Raw genomic sequence first — 16,173 nt, 5'->3', positions numbered from 1 at the left:
TGGTTCGGAAGTTATGGTTGGCTGAAGTGCAAACATATCTAGGGCTCCCAACGTTTCCTGATTTACCACACACGCAATTTATTAACCAGCCCATAATGCGTAAAACCAGATTTAGTTGTATCCTCTTTTCCTTTGACTTAATCACTATGGGCTTTGTCTGTGCTCACCCTTGAACCCTATAGAGCCCCACAGTGGAGGTGTCATAATACCCATAAAACCCAGAGGTCAAACAGGGAAATTGTTCAAATTGTTTCCCACCATTTCATTTTTCTCATAGGGGATTTTAGAAACACTTAAAATAAGGTCTGTTTCATGTAGGTTAACCCTGGCGTGTCATTTTGATAGCCATGTAAATCACTCTGACAAGGTGACATCAATATATTCAGCTCTATTTACTGATTTGAATGCTAATTAGCATCAAAGTAGACATGCAAAACTACATCCATGCAAGCTCCTTCACATCATCTCTAGCTGACACCTTTGCTAAAAGGTATTGTGTCAATTTAAAACTTGCACAAGACGATTCACATAATTGTCAAATTTTAAAGAAATGCAGCCAATTAATGAAACTACATTTAGCCAACATTGGATAGTTAATCCAGAGATTCTTACCTTTACCTCGATTCTGCAGTCTTGTCAAGATCATCATGGCATTTGTAGTTCTTTAACAGCTAATTAGCATTTAATTTTGGGGAGGAAAAAAAAGGCTAATATACTGATGTCACCTTGTCCTAGAGAATTACACGGTTATCAAAATGTCACGCGAGGGTAAGCCAACACGAAACACAGCACTTATTAAGTGTTTCTAAAAATCCCCTATGGGGAAAAATGAATGGTGGAAAACAATTGGAACCCTTTCCCTGTTTGACCTCTAGGTTTTATGGGCATTATGACTCCTAATGTGGTACTCTATTGGAAGTCAAATGTACTGTGTTGCTTCCCTCTTTACAAGGCAATAATTTCTAAATGTGTTAAGATGTATGTAAACCTTCCTCTCCGTGGAATTGTAACCCTCAGTCTACTGTCGTGGAAATTCTATATACACAGTCCCACAGACGAGTACTCATCAAAGCTATTTGATGCATAAACCGTATTAAACCACTGTCATTTTTCTATTATTTATGTATTTTGAAGAGCATCTGATAGACCTGCGCTGTACAGTGCCCAGACTGTACTTGGGGTCATTTCACTGTCTCATAAATATAACTAGCAGTGTGCGATAAGTCCTTAGGGAGCTAGCTATGGAACTATGGCAGTAGTGGTGTATGCAGTATTAAAATGTACTAGACAGCCTTTAGTCTTTGCTTGTCTATTTAACGTGTTGAGGGAAGCGAATGTCATTGAAGTGCTTAGTATCACAACCTACAGGAAAAAACAGTTTGTTTGAACTGAATGTTTGGCCTGTCTAGGATTACGACTTGTTGCTGTGTTGGTTGACATCCAGTTGTGTGAATACAGGCATGTTTAATGATTTGAGTGAGGATGAGGGTGGACTTTGCAGGAAAGTCACTTTTGAGTGTTTGTTTTTGTACCTCCCCATGGTCTTTCCATTAATTTGTAACTGATTGTTTTTCCCTGATGTACTTACTTGAAGGATGTATACACAGAGTATACCAAACATTAGGAATACGGTCCTAATATTCAGTTGCACCCCCCACTACTTGCCCTCAGAACGCAAAATCGTTCCACAGGAATGCTGGCCGATGTTGACTCCAATGCTTCCCACAGTTGTCAAGTTGGATGGATGTCCTTTGGGTGGTGGACCATTCTTGTTACACACAGGAAAGCCCAGCAGTGTTGCAGTTCTTGCCATAAACCGGTGCGCCTGGCAACTACTACCATACAGGCACTTAAATATTTTGTCTTGCCCATTTGTGGCACACATACAGTCGTGGCTAAAAGTTGAGAATGACAATTTTAACAAATAAATTAATAAAGTCTGCCTCAGTGTCTTTAGATATTTTTGTCAGAGGTTACTATGAAATACTGAAGTATAATTACTGTGTCAAAGGCTATTAATGACAATTACATGAAGTTGATGCAAAGAGTCGATATTTACAGTGTTGACCCTTCTTTTTCAAGACCTCCGCAATCCGCCATGGCATGCTGTCAATTAACTTCTGGGCCACATCCTGACTGATGGCAGCCCATTCTTGCATAATCAATGCTTGGAGTTTGTCAAAATGTGTTTTTTGTTTGTACGCCCGCCTCTTGAGGATTAACCACAAGTTCTCAATGGGATTAAAAGGTCTGGGGAGTTTCCTGGCCATGGACCTAAAATATAGATGTTTTGTTCCCAGAGCCACTTTTGCCTTATGGCAAGGTGCTCCTTCATGCTGGAAAAGGCATTGTTCGTCACCAAACTGTTCCTGGATGGTTGGGTGAAGTTGTTCTCGGAGGATGTGTTGGTACTATTCTTTACTCATGGCTTTGTTCTTAGGCAAAATTGTGAGTGAGCCCACTCCCTTGGCTGAGAAGCAACCCCACACATGAATGGTCTCAGGATGCTTTACTGTTGGCATGACACAGGACTGATGGTAGGGACAAGCTTTTTTCCGGATGCCCCAAACAATCGGAAAGGGGATTCAGAGAAAATGACTTTACCCCAGTCCTCAGAAGTCCAATCCCTGTACCTCTTGCAGAATATCAGTCTGTCCCTGATGTTTTTCCTGGAGAGAAGTGGCTTCTTTGCTGCCCTTCTTGACACCAGGCCATCCTCCAAAAGTCTTCGTCTCACTGTGCGTCCAGATGCACTCACACCTGCCTGCTGCCATTCCTGAGCAAGCTCTGTACTGGTGGTGCCCTGATCCCGCAGCTGAAACAATTTTAGGAGACGGTCCTGGTGCTTGCTGGACTTTCTTGGGTGCCCTGAAGCCTTCTTCACAACAATTGAACCGCTCTCCTTGAAGTTCTTGATGATCCGATAAATGGTTGATTTAGGTGCAATCTTACTGGCAGCAATATCCTTGCCTGTGAAGCCTGTGCAAAGCAATGATGAAGGCACGTGTTTCCTTGCAGGCAACCATGGATGACAGAGGAAGAACAATGATTCCAAGCACCACCCTCCTTTTGAAGCTTCCAGTCTGTTATTCAAACTCAATCAGCATGACAGAGTGATCTCCAGCCTTGTCCTCGTCAACACTCACACCTGTGTTAACGAGAGAATCACTGACGTCAGCTGGTCCTTTTGTGGCAGGGCTTTGGGATTCAGTTCATTTGCATGGCAAAGAGGGACTTTGCAATTAATTGCAATTCATCTGATCACTCTTCATAACATTCTGGAGTATATGCAAATTGACATCATACAAACTGAGGCAGCAGACTTTGAAAATTAATATTTGTCAATCAATAAAATAAAATAGCATTTTATTTGTCACATGCGCTGAATACACCTTACAGTGAAATGCTTACAAAGGATCATAGCTTTCACCGGGTCAGTCTGTCATGGAAAGAGCAGGTGTCCTTAATGTTTTGTATACTCAGTGCATTTATACCATTGATTTTGACATACAAAAACATGCTCAATTGGGTAACAGGTTGTGCAGTTATTTTCTCCCTACTCTGGAGGAGCAAACACTTTTTTTTGCAGAGCTTTAGAAAAACAAAATGTAGGGTTGTATTTAAAGTAAAAGGTTAAAGAGTATTTAGTGGTAACCATTTTTCTTCAATGTGTATATTTGACCTCTCCCTCCGTCTGTACAGAAAAATGTGAGTCCTTTGTAATACACTACATGACCAAAAGTATGTGGACACCTGCTTGTCGAACATCTCATGGTGTTAATAACCATGGTGTTAATAACCAAAATCATGGTTATTAATATGGAGTTGGTCCCTTTGCTGCTATAATAGCCTCCACTCTTCTGGGAAGGCTTTCCACTAGATGTTAGAACATTGCTGTGGGGACTTGCTACCAAACTTTACAGTTGGCACTATGCATTGTGTCAGGTGGCGTTTCCACTGCTCCCGAGAGTCCAATGGCGGCAAGCTTTACACCACTCCAGCCGACGCTTGGCAATGCGCATGGTGATCTTAGGCTTGTCAGCGGCTGCTCGGCCATGAAAACCCCTTTCATGAAGCTCCCAACTAACAGTTATTGTGCTGAAGTTGCTTCCAGAACTCGGTAGGGAGTGTTGCAACCGAGGACAGAATTTTTTACGCGCTTCAGCAGTGCAGTTCTGTGAGCTTGCGTGACCTACTACTTCGCTGCTGAGCAGTTATTGCTCCTAGACGTTTCCACTTCATAATAACAGCACTTATAGTTGACCGTGGCAGCTCTAGCAGAGCAGAAATTTTACGCACTGCCTTGTTGGAAAGGTAGCATCCTATGACGGTTCCACGTTGAAAGTCACTGAGCTCTTCAGTAAGGCCATTCTACTGCCAATGTTTGTCTATGGAGAATGCATGGCTGTGTGCTCAATTTTATACACCTTTCCGCAACGGGTGTGGCTGAAAAAGTTGAATCCACTCATTTGTCCACATACTTTTTGTAAATATAGTGTATTTGACTTACCACAGTAAAGTTGTGAAGGTTGACCGTTCAATTGGGGTTAAGACTATAGTGTAAAGTAGACTAGACAGGATTTAATCTCATAATTCAAAAGTAAAGTTTATTGTTCATAAAACTATATACTCTTTCGTTGAATATTTTATATTTTGTTCCAGACGTATCATGTGTACAGATGCAGAAATAAAGGAAAATGTTCTTATGAATATGGTCTTCTCAGTTTCATGTTCTCCATTCTTGCTTCAGTCTCTTTCATTGTCCTTCCCTCATAGGCTACACAGAATCATCTGGCCACAGTTCTTCAGAGGGGCTTTCACTTGACTAGTTGAATAAGTACTTCTCATAATCTTACGTGTTCAAACATCTTAGACCTGGGTTGTGTGCACTAAGGCACACTTTAGCCAAGTGTTTCTTCTTGAACAAGTTCGAGTAGTACCGGTTTTAAAATGAGACCTAATGCACGATAGTGAAGTAGTTCGAAAATAGTTCCTCCCCTGGACAGATGTCTCTTAATGCTACAAGGACCACACATCGTAAAGGCCTGGAGGACAAGAGAGAAGCTGTTGTCACTCTAGTTAAGACTTGCTTTGGCCAATGCAAGCTGAGCCAGTGCTTGTCCAGATGTGGCTATGTAAAGAGTCGCAGCCGATTCAAACGTCGATTGGGCGTGAGATAGACCATGCGACCAAGATTAAACATTGCGTGAGCAAATACGAGTCGAGAAAGAAGAAAAGTGGTAGAGTGAGAAGAGGACAGGTCCCACAGGCCAGCGTGGTGAATGCAAATTAAACTTGAGAGTTTGCAAGTGTGACTGAGTGAGCAGAACTGAATTGCTGCATGAATGCTGTGTGTGCTGATTCAGTTCTAAACAACCATCAGTCCATCCTCACCTCCTGAATCACTGCAATGGATTGTCCGGTCTGCTGAGATGGACATTGGCTAACACCTGCACTCCAAGGTCCTGCACGACTCCAGGGCAAAGAAGCATGCTGGGTGGAAATTCTGCATCTATATATTTTGTCTGTTTGTTGTCACAGTACCATTTCAGAGTCAAATTCCTGTACATGCAAATGTACTGGGAAAATAAAGCAGATTCTGACATGTTTAGCTGGTTTATCATATTCATGTCAGTTTCTATTATTTTGGACATATAATTCAAAATCCCCATTTGTGCTGTGTCCTTGGGCTTAATACACTAAATATTGGATCCTGCCTTCAATTAGTGGACTCATTTTATGGTGTTTGCTAGAGCTGACTGTCTGGTTTTCGTTTTACAGATGAATGTTGCTGGCTAAGAAGTAATTAGCTAACTTACTCTAGCGTGTAGATTCCACTCAACTCAAGGTATAGTATGCCTATTTGAATTTATTTGGAGGTTACTGCTCAAGCAGGCTACCAAGCTAAACCTTAGTCTGAGCTAAACAGACGGCTCTGCAGTGCATCTGTTTGAAGGCACACAAACAAGAAGGCTCAACCAATCACACAATGGGTTACAGGCCAAATAATAGCCAGTCACAACACTGGATTGGCCAAGGGAAGGAATTTGTTAGTTTGGCCACTTTCACTGGAATAACAGACAAGCTAAGGTTTCTAGACACTCGCCCCCCCCCCCCCCCCCCCCCCCCATCAGCCTGAAATCGATAGTTACTGGGTATGTAATTCCAGTTCTATATCATAGAGCTAGATGTCTGTACTACTTGCCGGTCCCAACAATTCCCTTGAAAAAAAGGTAAGGCCCAGCTGTGGCTGCCACAAAGTACTAGAATGTAGTTCAATAGACTAACAACTACTGTGACCTAACTCAACTCGCCGTACCTAGTCAAAGTGTTGGCTCGCCACAGCCGACTGGCCGGTTCTCTGCAGGAATCCCTCCCCGGAGGAGTCTCTGCCTTCTCTGGAGAATGGATTTAGGAGGATGTGTCTGGTGACTTAGTCGACATTCCTGTTCACGATCCTACCTCCCAGCCGTGGAGATATGTCACTCACCATGGAAGTCTACCTCGGGTTCAGATCTTCAGAGCTTCCCCCCCTCATGGGACAGTGAGACTAAGAGTCTGGCCCATTCATCATCCACAATGGATACTACAGCTGTCTCAGGTCCATCGGGTCCCACCACCCTTTGGTCCTTGAGGGGTTTGCGAAATCACTCGAGGCGAAAGAACGGCCGGACCTTATCAGCCGTTGCACCAGCTGTCGTCATCGGCAGCTCTATGGTAAGAAACATCTTGGTTCCTGGGGCAAAAACCTTGGAGCACGAGTACAGGACGTTACAAGGCAGCTTCCAACTGTTCTACGACAGCTGCTGGGTGCTGACAGCGTCATGTTGGCTCCTGAACTCTGTCCACGAATTTCAAGGCTGCATTGAGACAATGATTTATCAATGACCCAAGCCCAACTCAGATAATCCCTGCCATTGTGTAGCCGACTTGTCGTAATGCTGCAGCAGATTTACATTATCCCAGGGGTGTTGGCATTCACAATGTAAGTAATCTCATTTATGTCCCTCTAACTCCCCTGAATGCCTCTGTCGAGCCTATAACTAACTATTGTATACAGCAATCATGTGCCTATGAACCAGAGTTATACTGTTAGCACTGAGGCAGTGTGCCCTAGTAGGAAGTCCACTGTTTTTCTCACTCTGTACTATGAGCTCAAACATGAATAACATAGTCAAGTCTAAGTTTCCCAGTAAAGCGATTAACAAAAATCAAGCACCCCAGAAAAGTGCTAAAAATACCCCACTTTAACATATGTAGCCTAAGAAACAAGGTTCATGAAATCAATAACTTGTTAGTAACATATTACATTTATATTCTGACTCTCTGAAACACACTTAGATAATACACTGGTAGAAATACATAAAGAAAAGACAAATGCCAATGGGGGCATGATGAAGTCTATATTCAGAGCCGCATTCTGTGAAGCTTAGAGCAGATCTCATGTTAAATACTTTTGAAATAGTATGGCTACAGGTTCACCTGCCTCACAGGAAGCCTATTATTGTGGGAAGCTGCTATAGACCAAGTGCTAACAGTCAGTATCTGGAAAAATATGTATGAAATTCTTGATAATGTATGTGATATCAACAGAGAGGTATATTTTCTGGGTGACCTTAATATTGACTGGCTTTCATCAAGCTGCCCAATCAAGAGAAAGCTTCAAACTAACCAGTGCCTGCAACCTGGTTCAGGTTATCAGTCAACCTACCAGGGTATATACAAACAGCACAGGATTGAAATCATGTATTGGTCACATCTTTACTAATGCTGCAGAAATTTGCTTTACAAATCCATTGGATGTAGTGATCACAATATAGTAGCCATATCTAGGAAAACCAAAGTACCAAAGGCTGGGCCTAATATAGTGTATATGAGGTCATACAATAAGTTTTGTGATGATGTAAGGAATATTTGCTGGTCTGTGGTGTGTAATGAGGAGCAACCAGACGCTGCACTTGACACATTTATGAAGTTGACTATTCCAGTCACTAATAAGCATCAACACATTAAGTAAATTACTGTAAAAACGTAAATCCCCGCAGATTGAAGAGGAATTGAAAAATAGTATGGTTGAGAGGGATGAGGCAAAATGAATGGCAAATAAGTCTGGCTGCACAACCAATTGGCAAATGTACTGCAAATTGAGAAATAATGTGACTAAACTGAACAAAGAGAAGAAACTATACTATGAAACAAAGAAATTGTATAAAGAATGATAGTAACACATTTTCGAGCACCTTAAATTAAATTTGGGACAAAAAGTCAAACTCAGCTCCATCATTCATTGAATCAGATGGCTCATTCATCACAAACCCAGTGATATTGCCTACTTCTTTAATGATTTTTTTTCCCATCGGCAAGATTAGCAAACTTAGGCATGACATGCCAGCAACAAACGCCGACACTACACATCCAAGTATAACTGACCAAATTATGAAAGACAAGCATTGTAATTTTGAATTCTGAAAAGTGAGTGTAGATAACTGAGGTTAGTAGTTGACGATATTGCCACTCCTATTTGCCATATCTTCAATCTAAGCCCACAAAAAAAGTGTGTGCTCTCAAGCCTGGAGGGAAGCAAAAGTCAATCTGCTACCCAAGAATGGTAAATCCCTGTCGAGCCTATAACTAACTATTGGAAAAAAATGTGTTTGACCAGATACAATGCTATTTAACAGTAAACTGGCAAGACTTTCAGTATGCTTATAGGGAAGGACATTCAACAAGCACGGCACTTACACAAATGACTGATGATTGGCTGAGAGAAATGTTTTGTTAGACTTTAGTGCGGCCTTTGACATTATCGATCATAGTGCCACTGTAAAAATGGATGCGTTATGGCTTTACACCCACTGCTATATTGTGGATAAAAAGTTACATGTCAAATCAAATTAAATTGTATTTGTCACATGCGCCAAATACAACCGGTGTATGCCTTACAGTTCAAAGCCCTTAACCAAGAAAGCGGTTAAGAAAAATATCTAAAGAAAAGTAACAAATAAAATGAACAAATAATTGAAGAGCAGCAGGGGTGCCGGTACAGATTCAATGTGTGGGGGCACCGGTTAGTCGAGGTAATATGTACAAGTAGGTAGAGTTATTAAAGTGACTATGCATAGATAAGAGAGTAGCAGCTGCGTAAAAGGGGGGGGGGGGGGGGCAATGCAAATAGTCTGGGATAGCCATTTGTTTAGATGTTCAGGAGTCTTATGGCTTGGGGGTAGAAGTTGTTTAGAAGCCTCTTGGACCTAGACTTGGCGCTTCGGTACCACTTGCAGAGCGGTAGCAGAGAGAACAGTCTATGACTAGGATGGCTGGAGTCTTTGACAATTTTTAGGGCCTTCCTCTGACACTGCCTGCTAGAGAGGTCCTGGCTGGCAGGAAGTTCGGCCCCGGTGATGTACTGGGCCATACGCAGTACCCTCAGCAGTGCCTTTTTTTTAAATTTTTTTTTTTTATTTCACCTTTATTTAACCAGGTAGGCTAGTTGAGAACAAGTTCTCATTTGCAACTGCGACCTGGCCAAGATAAGGCATAGCAGTGTGAACAGACAACACAGAGTTACACATGGAGTAAACAATTAACAAGTCAATAACACAGTAGAAAAAAGGGGAGTCTATATATACATTGTGTGCAAAAGGCATGAGAAGGTAGGCAAATAATTACAATTATGCAGATTAACACTGGAGTGATAAATGATCAGATGGTTATGTACAGGTAGAGATATTGGTGTGCAAAAGAGCAGAAAAATAAAAATAAATAAATAAAAACAGTATGGGGATGAGGTAGGTGAAAATGGGTGGGCTATTTACCAATAGACTATGTACAGCTGCAGCGATCGGTTAGCTGCTCAGATAGCAGATGTTTGAAGTTGGTGAGGGAGATAAAAGTCTCCAACTTCAGCGATTTTTGCAATTCGTTCCAGTCACAGGCAGCAGAGAACTGGAACGAAAGGCGGCCAAATGAGGTGTTGGCTTTAGGGATGATCAGTGAGATACACCTGCTGGAGCGCGTGCTACGGATGGGTGTTGCCATCGTAACCAGTGAACTGAGATAAGGCGGAGCTTTACCTAGCATGGACTTGTAGATGACCTGGAGCCAGTGGGTCTGGCGACGAATATGTAGCGAGGGCCAGCCGACTAGAGCATACAAGTCGCAGTGGTGGGTGGTATAAGGTGCTTTAGTGACAAAACGGATGGCACTGTGATAAACTGCATCCAGTTTGCTGAGTAGAGTGTTGGAAGCAATTTTGTAGATGACATCGCCGAAGTCGAGGATCGGTAGGATAGTCAGTTTTACTAGGGTAAGTTTGGCGGCGTGAGTGAAGGAGGCTTTGTTGCGGAATAGAAAGCCGACTCTTGATTTGATTTTCGATTGGAGATGTTTGATATGGGTCTGGAAGGAGAGTTTAGAGTCTAGCCAGACACCTAGGTACTTATAGATGTCCACATATTCAAGGTCGGAACCATCCAGGGTGGTGATGCTGGTCAGGCGTGCGGGTGCAGGCAGCGAACGGTTGAAAAGCATGCATTTGGTTTTACTAGCGTTTAAGAGCAATTGGAGGCCACGGAAGGAGTGCTGTATGGCATTGAAGCTGGTTTGGAGGTTAGATAGCACAGTGTCCAAGGACGGGCCGGAAGTATATAGAATGGTGTCGTCTGCGTAGAGGTGGATCAGGGAATCGCCCGCAGCATGAGAAACATCATTGATATATACAGAGAAAAGAGTCGGCCCGAGAATTGAACCCTGTGGCACCCCCATAGAGACTGCCAGAGGACCGGACAGCATGCCCTCCGATTTGACACACTGAACTCTGTCTGCAAAGTAATTGGTGAACCAGGCAAGGCAGTCATCCGAAAAACCGAGGCTACTGAGTCTGCCGATAAGAATACGGTGATTGACAGAGTCGAAAGCCTTGGCAAGGTCTATGAAGACGGCTGCACAGTACTGTCTTTTATCGATGGCTGTTATGATATCGTTTAGTACCTTGAGCGTGGCTGAGGTACACCCGTGACCGGCTCGGAAACCAGATTGCACAGCGGAGAAGGTACGGTGGGATTCAAGATGGTCAGTGACCTGTTTGTTGACTTGGCTTTCGAAGACCTTAGATAGGCAGGGCAGGATGGATATAGGTCTGTAACAGTTTGGGTCCAGGGTGTCGCCCCCTTTGAAGAGGGGGATGACTGCGGCAGCTTTCCAATCCTTGGGGATCTCAGACGATATGAAAGAGAGGTTGAACAGGCTGGTAATAGGGGTTGCGACAATGGCGGCGGATAGTTTCAGGAATAGAGGGTCCAGATTGTCCAGCCCAGCTGATTTGTACGGGTCCAGGTTTTGCAGCTCTTTCAGGACATCTGCTATCTGGATTTGGGTAAAGGAGAACCTGGAGAGGCTTGGGCGAGTAGCTGCGGGGGGGGGGGAGCTGTTGTCCGAGGTTGGAGTAGCCAGGCGGAAGGCATGGCCAGCCGTTGAGAAATGCTTGTTGAAGTTTTCGATAATCATGGATTTATCGGTGGTGACCATGTTACCTAGTCTCAGTGCAGTGGGCAGCTGGGAGGAGGTGCTCTTGTTCTCCATGGACTTCACAGTGTCCCAGAACTTTTTGGAGTTGGAGCTACAGGATGCAAACTTCTGCCTGAAGAAGTTGGCTTTAGCTTTCCTGACTGACTGTGTGTATTGGTTCCTGACTTCCCTGAACAGTTGCATATCGCGGGGACTATTCGATGTTAGCGCAGTCCGCCACAGGATGTTTTTGTGCTGGTCGAGGGCAGTCAGGTCTGGAGTGAACCAGGGGCTATATCTGTTCTTAGTTCTGCATTTTTTGAACGGAGCATGCTTATCTAAAATGGTGAGGAAGTTACTTTTAAAGAAAGACCAGGCATCCTCAACTGACGGGATGAGGTCAATGTCCTTCCAGGATACCCGGGCCAGGTCGATTAGAAAGGCCTGCTCACAGAAGTGTTTTAGGGAGCGTTTGACAGTGATGAGGGGTGGTCGTTTGACTGCGGCTCCGTAGCGGATACAGGCAATGAGGCAGTGATCGCTGAGATCCTGGTTGTAGACAGCGGAGGTGTATTTGGAGGGCCAGTTGGTCAGGATGACGTCAATGAGGGTGCCCTTGTTTACAGAGTTAGGGTTGTACCTGGTGGGTTCCTTGATGATTTGAGTGAGATTGAGGGCATCTAGCTTAGATTGTAGGACTGCCGGGGTGTTAAGCATATCCCAGTTTAGGTCACCTAACAGAACAAACTCTGAAGCTAGATGGGGGGCGATCAATTCACAAATGGTGTCCAGGGCACAGCTGGGAGCTGAGGGGGGTCGGTAGCAGGCGGCAACAGTGAGAGACTTATTTCTGGAGAGAGTAATTTTCAAAATTAGTAGTTCGAACTGTTTGGGTATGGACCTGGAGAGTATGACATTACTTTGCAGGCTATCTCTGCAGTAGACTGCAACTCCTCCCCCTTTGGCAGTTCTATCTTGACGGAAGATGTTATAGTTGGGTATGGAAATCTCAGAATTTTTGTTGCCCTTCCTGAGCCAGGATTCAGACACGGCAAGGACATCAGGGTTAGCAGAGTGTGCTAGAGCAGTGAGTAAGACACACTTAGGGAGGAGGCTTCTGATGTTGACATGAAACCAAGGCTTTTTCGATCACAGAAGTCAACAAATGAGGGTGCCTGGGGACATGCAGGGCCTGGGTTTACCTCCACATCACCCGCGGAACAGAGAAGGAGTAGTATGAGGGTGCGGCTGAAGGCTATCAAAACTGGTCGCCTAGGGCGTTGGGGACAGAGAATAAGAGGAGCAGGTTTCTGGGCATGGTAGAATATATTCAGGGCATAATGCGCAAACAGGGGTATGGTGGGGTGCGGGTACAGCGGAGGTAAGCCCAGGCACTGGGTGATGATGAGAGAGGTTGTATCTCTGGACATGCTGGTTGTAATGGGTGAGGTCACCGCATGTGTGGGGGGTGGGACAAAGGAGGTATCAGGGGTATAAAGAGTGGAACTAGGGGCTCCATTGTAAACTAAAACAATGATAACTAACCTGCACAACAGTATACAAGGCATATTGACATTTGAGAGAGACATACAGCAAGGCATACAGTAATCACAGGTGTTGAATTGGGAGAGCTAGCTAAAACAGTAGGTGAGACAACAACAGCTAATCAGCTAGCACAACAACAGCAGGTAGAATGGCGATTGATTAGGCAGAGAGGGTCGGATTAACTACACACAGAGCCTAAGTGCGGCTGGGGCCGACAGATAAAACATAAACAAGCAGAATGGATTACCGTGAATTAATGGACAGTCCAGCATGCATCAGCTATGTAGCCAAGTGATCAGTGTCCAAGGGGCAGCGGTGGATGGGGCAGGGAAGCTGGACTGGCGAGTGTTATCCAGGTTAGAAAACTAACAATGACTAAATAGCTTGTAGCCAGTTAGCTGGTTAGCTTCTGAAGGTTCTTGAGTGTGTTCTAAAAATGTAAAGATAATAGCGGTTCCGTATCACATTGGGTGAGGCAGGTTACCGGAAGGTATAAACAAATTAAAAATCGAAAAGGGATAGAAAGTAAATATGGGTTCAGTGAGTGTTTGGGACGCGGCGATTCAGATGGTTAGCAGGCCTGTGCTAACAAGCTAACAGTTAGTAGACGGTGCTAAACACGGTAGCAGTTAGCGGACCGGGCTAAACAAGCTAGCAGTTAGCAGGCCGAATTTGCAAGCAAGGAGATAGCAAGGGCTAGAGAGTTAGCCTTTGGGGACGTCGCGATGGGGGGAGTCTGTTTATTCCTCTTCATGCGGTGACATCAATGGACCGGTCGTGGGTCTGGATATTGTAGCCCAGGAGCTCAAAATGTTCCGTTTGCGATGGGAATCCGGGGATGAAAAATAAAAATAAAATAATAAATAGGTCCGTTATGCTCTGGTTAGAGTCGCGTTGTTCGAACTGGCGAGAGCTTTCCGAGCTAAAGGTTAGCTGATGACCGGTTAGCTGAAGACCGCTAGCAATGTTTTGCTGAAGCTGGTAGTTAGTTGGCTAGCTTCAGTTGAGGGGTTCCAGATCCGAAGTAAATATAAATACTTTAGGAAAAAAAGCTACGTTGGGTGAGGCGGGTTGCAGGAGAGTATTTAGAAGAAGTTGAGGTTCAGCAAAAAGTTTTAAAGATATGTGAAGAAAAAAAACGAAAACGAAACGAAAACAAACGATATATACAAGGGACACGACAACACGTCCTACTGCTACGCCATCTTGGATAACGTGCGGTCGGAGTAAGAGCAGTTGCCATACCAGGCAGTATGTCTAACAGACCACAGAGGGTGTATAATCAGGAATTCCCCAGGGCAGCTGTCTAGGTCCCTTACTTTTAAAAGTCTTTACTAATGACATGCCACTGGCTTTGAGTAAAGCTACTACAGCAAGTGAAATTACTGCAACACTTAGAGCCGCAGTCAGTTTTAGAATGGGTGGCAAGAAATAAGTTGGTCCTAAAACTAAAAGCATTGTATTTGGGACAAATCATCCACTAAACCCTAAACCTCAACTAAATCTTGTAATAAATAATGTTGAAATTGAGCAAGTTGAGGAGACTAAACTGCTTGGAGTAACCCTGGATTGTAAACTGTCATGGTCAAAACATGTTGATGCAACAGTAACTAAGATGGGGAGAAGTCTGTCCCTAATAAAGTGTTACTTTGCCTTAACAACCCTATGAACTGCTGTCCAGTCGTGTGGTCAGGTGCCACAAATTACAATTGGCTCAGAACAGGGCAGGACGGCTGGCCCTTAAATGTACATTGAGAGCTAACATGAACACAATGCATGTTAATCTCTCAGGGCTCAAAGTAGAGGAGATAGAAAAACAAGTAGTGATGAAGTCTAAGAAGTATTGACATGCTGAATGCACCAAGCTGTCTATATAAACTACGAGCACACAGCTCGGACACACATGCATACCCCACAAGACATTCCACCAGAGGTCTCTTCACAATCCAGAACAGTCCAGAACAGACTATGGGAGGTGCACAGTGACTACATGGAACTCTATTCTATATCAGGTAACTGATGCAAGCAGTAGAATCATAAAAATAAATACCGACCTATGCAATAGCGGAGACAGGCACAGATACTCACACGCATACACATGATTACACACGCACTCTACACACGTACAAATGGATTTTGTATTGTAGATATTTGGTAGAGTAGTGGCCTATGGGCACACAATGTGTTGTGAAAAGTGTTATGAAAGTTAATATTTCTAATTGTATATAACTGCCTTAATGTTGCTGGACCCCAGGAAGAGTTAATAAAAAAATATATAAATAGGCTGGTGGGCAAGAGAATCATGTATTGAACTAAACATGTAGACCAGTGGTACTCAGCTTTTACACTACGAGGTCCTGAGCCTGCTGGTTTTCTGTTCTACCGGATAAATAATTGAATCTACCTGGTGTCCCAGGTCTAAATCAGTTTCTGATTAGTGTGGGGGGGGGGGCACAGTGGAACTGGCTTCGAGGTCTAGAGTTGAGAATGAGGGATGTAGACAGCCAATCAAATTTATTTATAAAGACCTTTTTACATCAGCAGAGGTCACAAAGTGCATATACAGAAACCCAGCCTAATGCCCTAAACCCACCCAGCCCTAATGCCCTAAGGCACTGGGTGCCCCTTAGTCTCATAGGCCAAGGCAATGACATCGCAGAGCCAGTGAGACAACCTCTGTTTTGAGAGTGGTCGACCAAGCGCTCCAGCACCATAGCACACAAACCGCTAACCATTGCTGTGCCCTTCACATAAGGTGGGGACAGGACACAGATGGAGTGGTTCCTCTCTCCAGCATGAAGAGGAGGAAAAAAGGCCTATAGCTCTAAGGTCTGCGATATGTAAGAGCTCTTAATAATCACAGGCATGACCACCGGATTAGGAAACAACACCGCCCTGCTCAGATCACCATTGATGGCGAGACATTCAGGTCGGGTTGACAGAGCGCGAGGTGCTTGGGCAAACCGAAAAGGCACTCATGTACGGACTTCTTTCAAACCCGCATATCCAGAATCTGCCTCATCTTTGGCATGAGGAAATAGGTAAGAGTAAAGCCCGTTGTTTCTCTGCTCTGGGGGAACTACTGTTAGCGCTTCCTTCACCAGAAGCTCTGCAATTTCCTTG

General features: G+C 44.1%; 1 protein-coding gene across 5 annotated transcripts in view; it reads right to left on the bottom strand.

The window, feature by feature from the left end:
- Positions 1-4,584: 4,584 nt before the first annotated feature.
- Positions 4,585-16,173, bottom strand: part of setd9 (SET domain containing 9) — a 31,928-nt gene continuing 20,339 nt past the window's right edge. For all 5 annotated transcript variants that reach the window (XM_021603226.2, XM_036977746.1, XM_021603227.2 and 2 more), the window contains one exon: positions 4,585-5,045. In XM_021603226.2, the coding sequence (XP_021458901.2) occupies positions 4,958-5,045 (88 nt within the window). In that variant the 3' untranslated portion in view covers positions 4,585-4,957. The remainder of the gene's footprint in view (positions 5,046-16,173) is intronic.

Source organism: Oncorhynchus mykiss, chromosome 5 (genome assembly GCF_013265735.2).
Source record: "Oncorhynchus mykiss isolate Arlee chromosome 5, USDA_OmykA_1.1, whole genome shotgun sequence".
NCBI classification, from domain to species: domain Eukaryota; kingdom Metazoa; phylum Chordata; class Actinopteri; order Salmoniformes; family Salmonidae; genus Oncorhynchus; species Oncorhynchus mykiss.
This window is presented reverse-complemented; position numbering and strand designations above follow the sequence as displayed.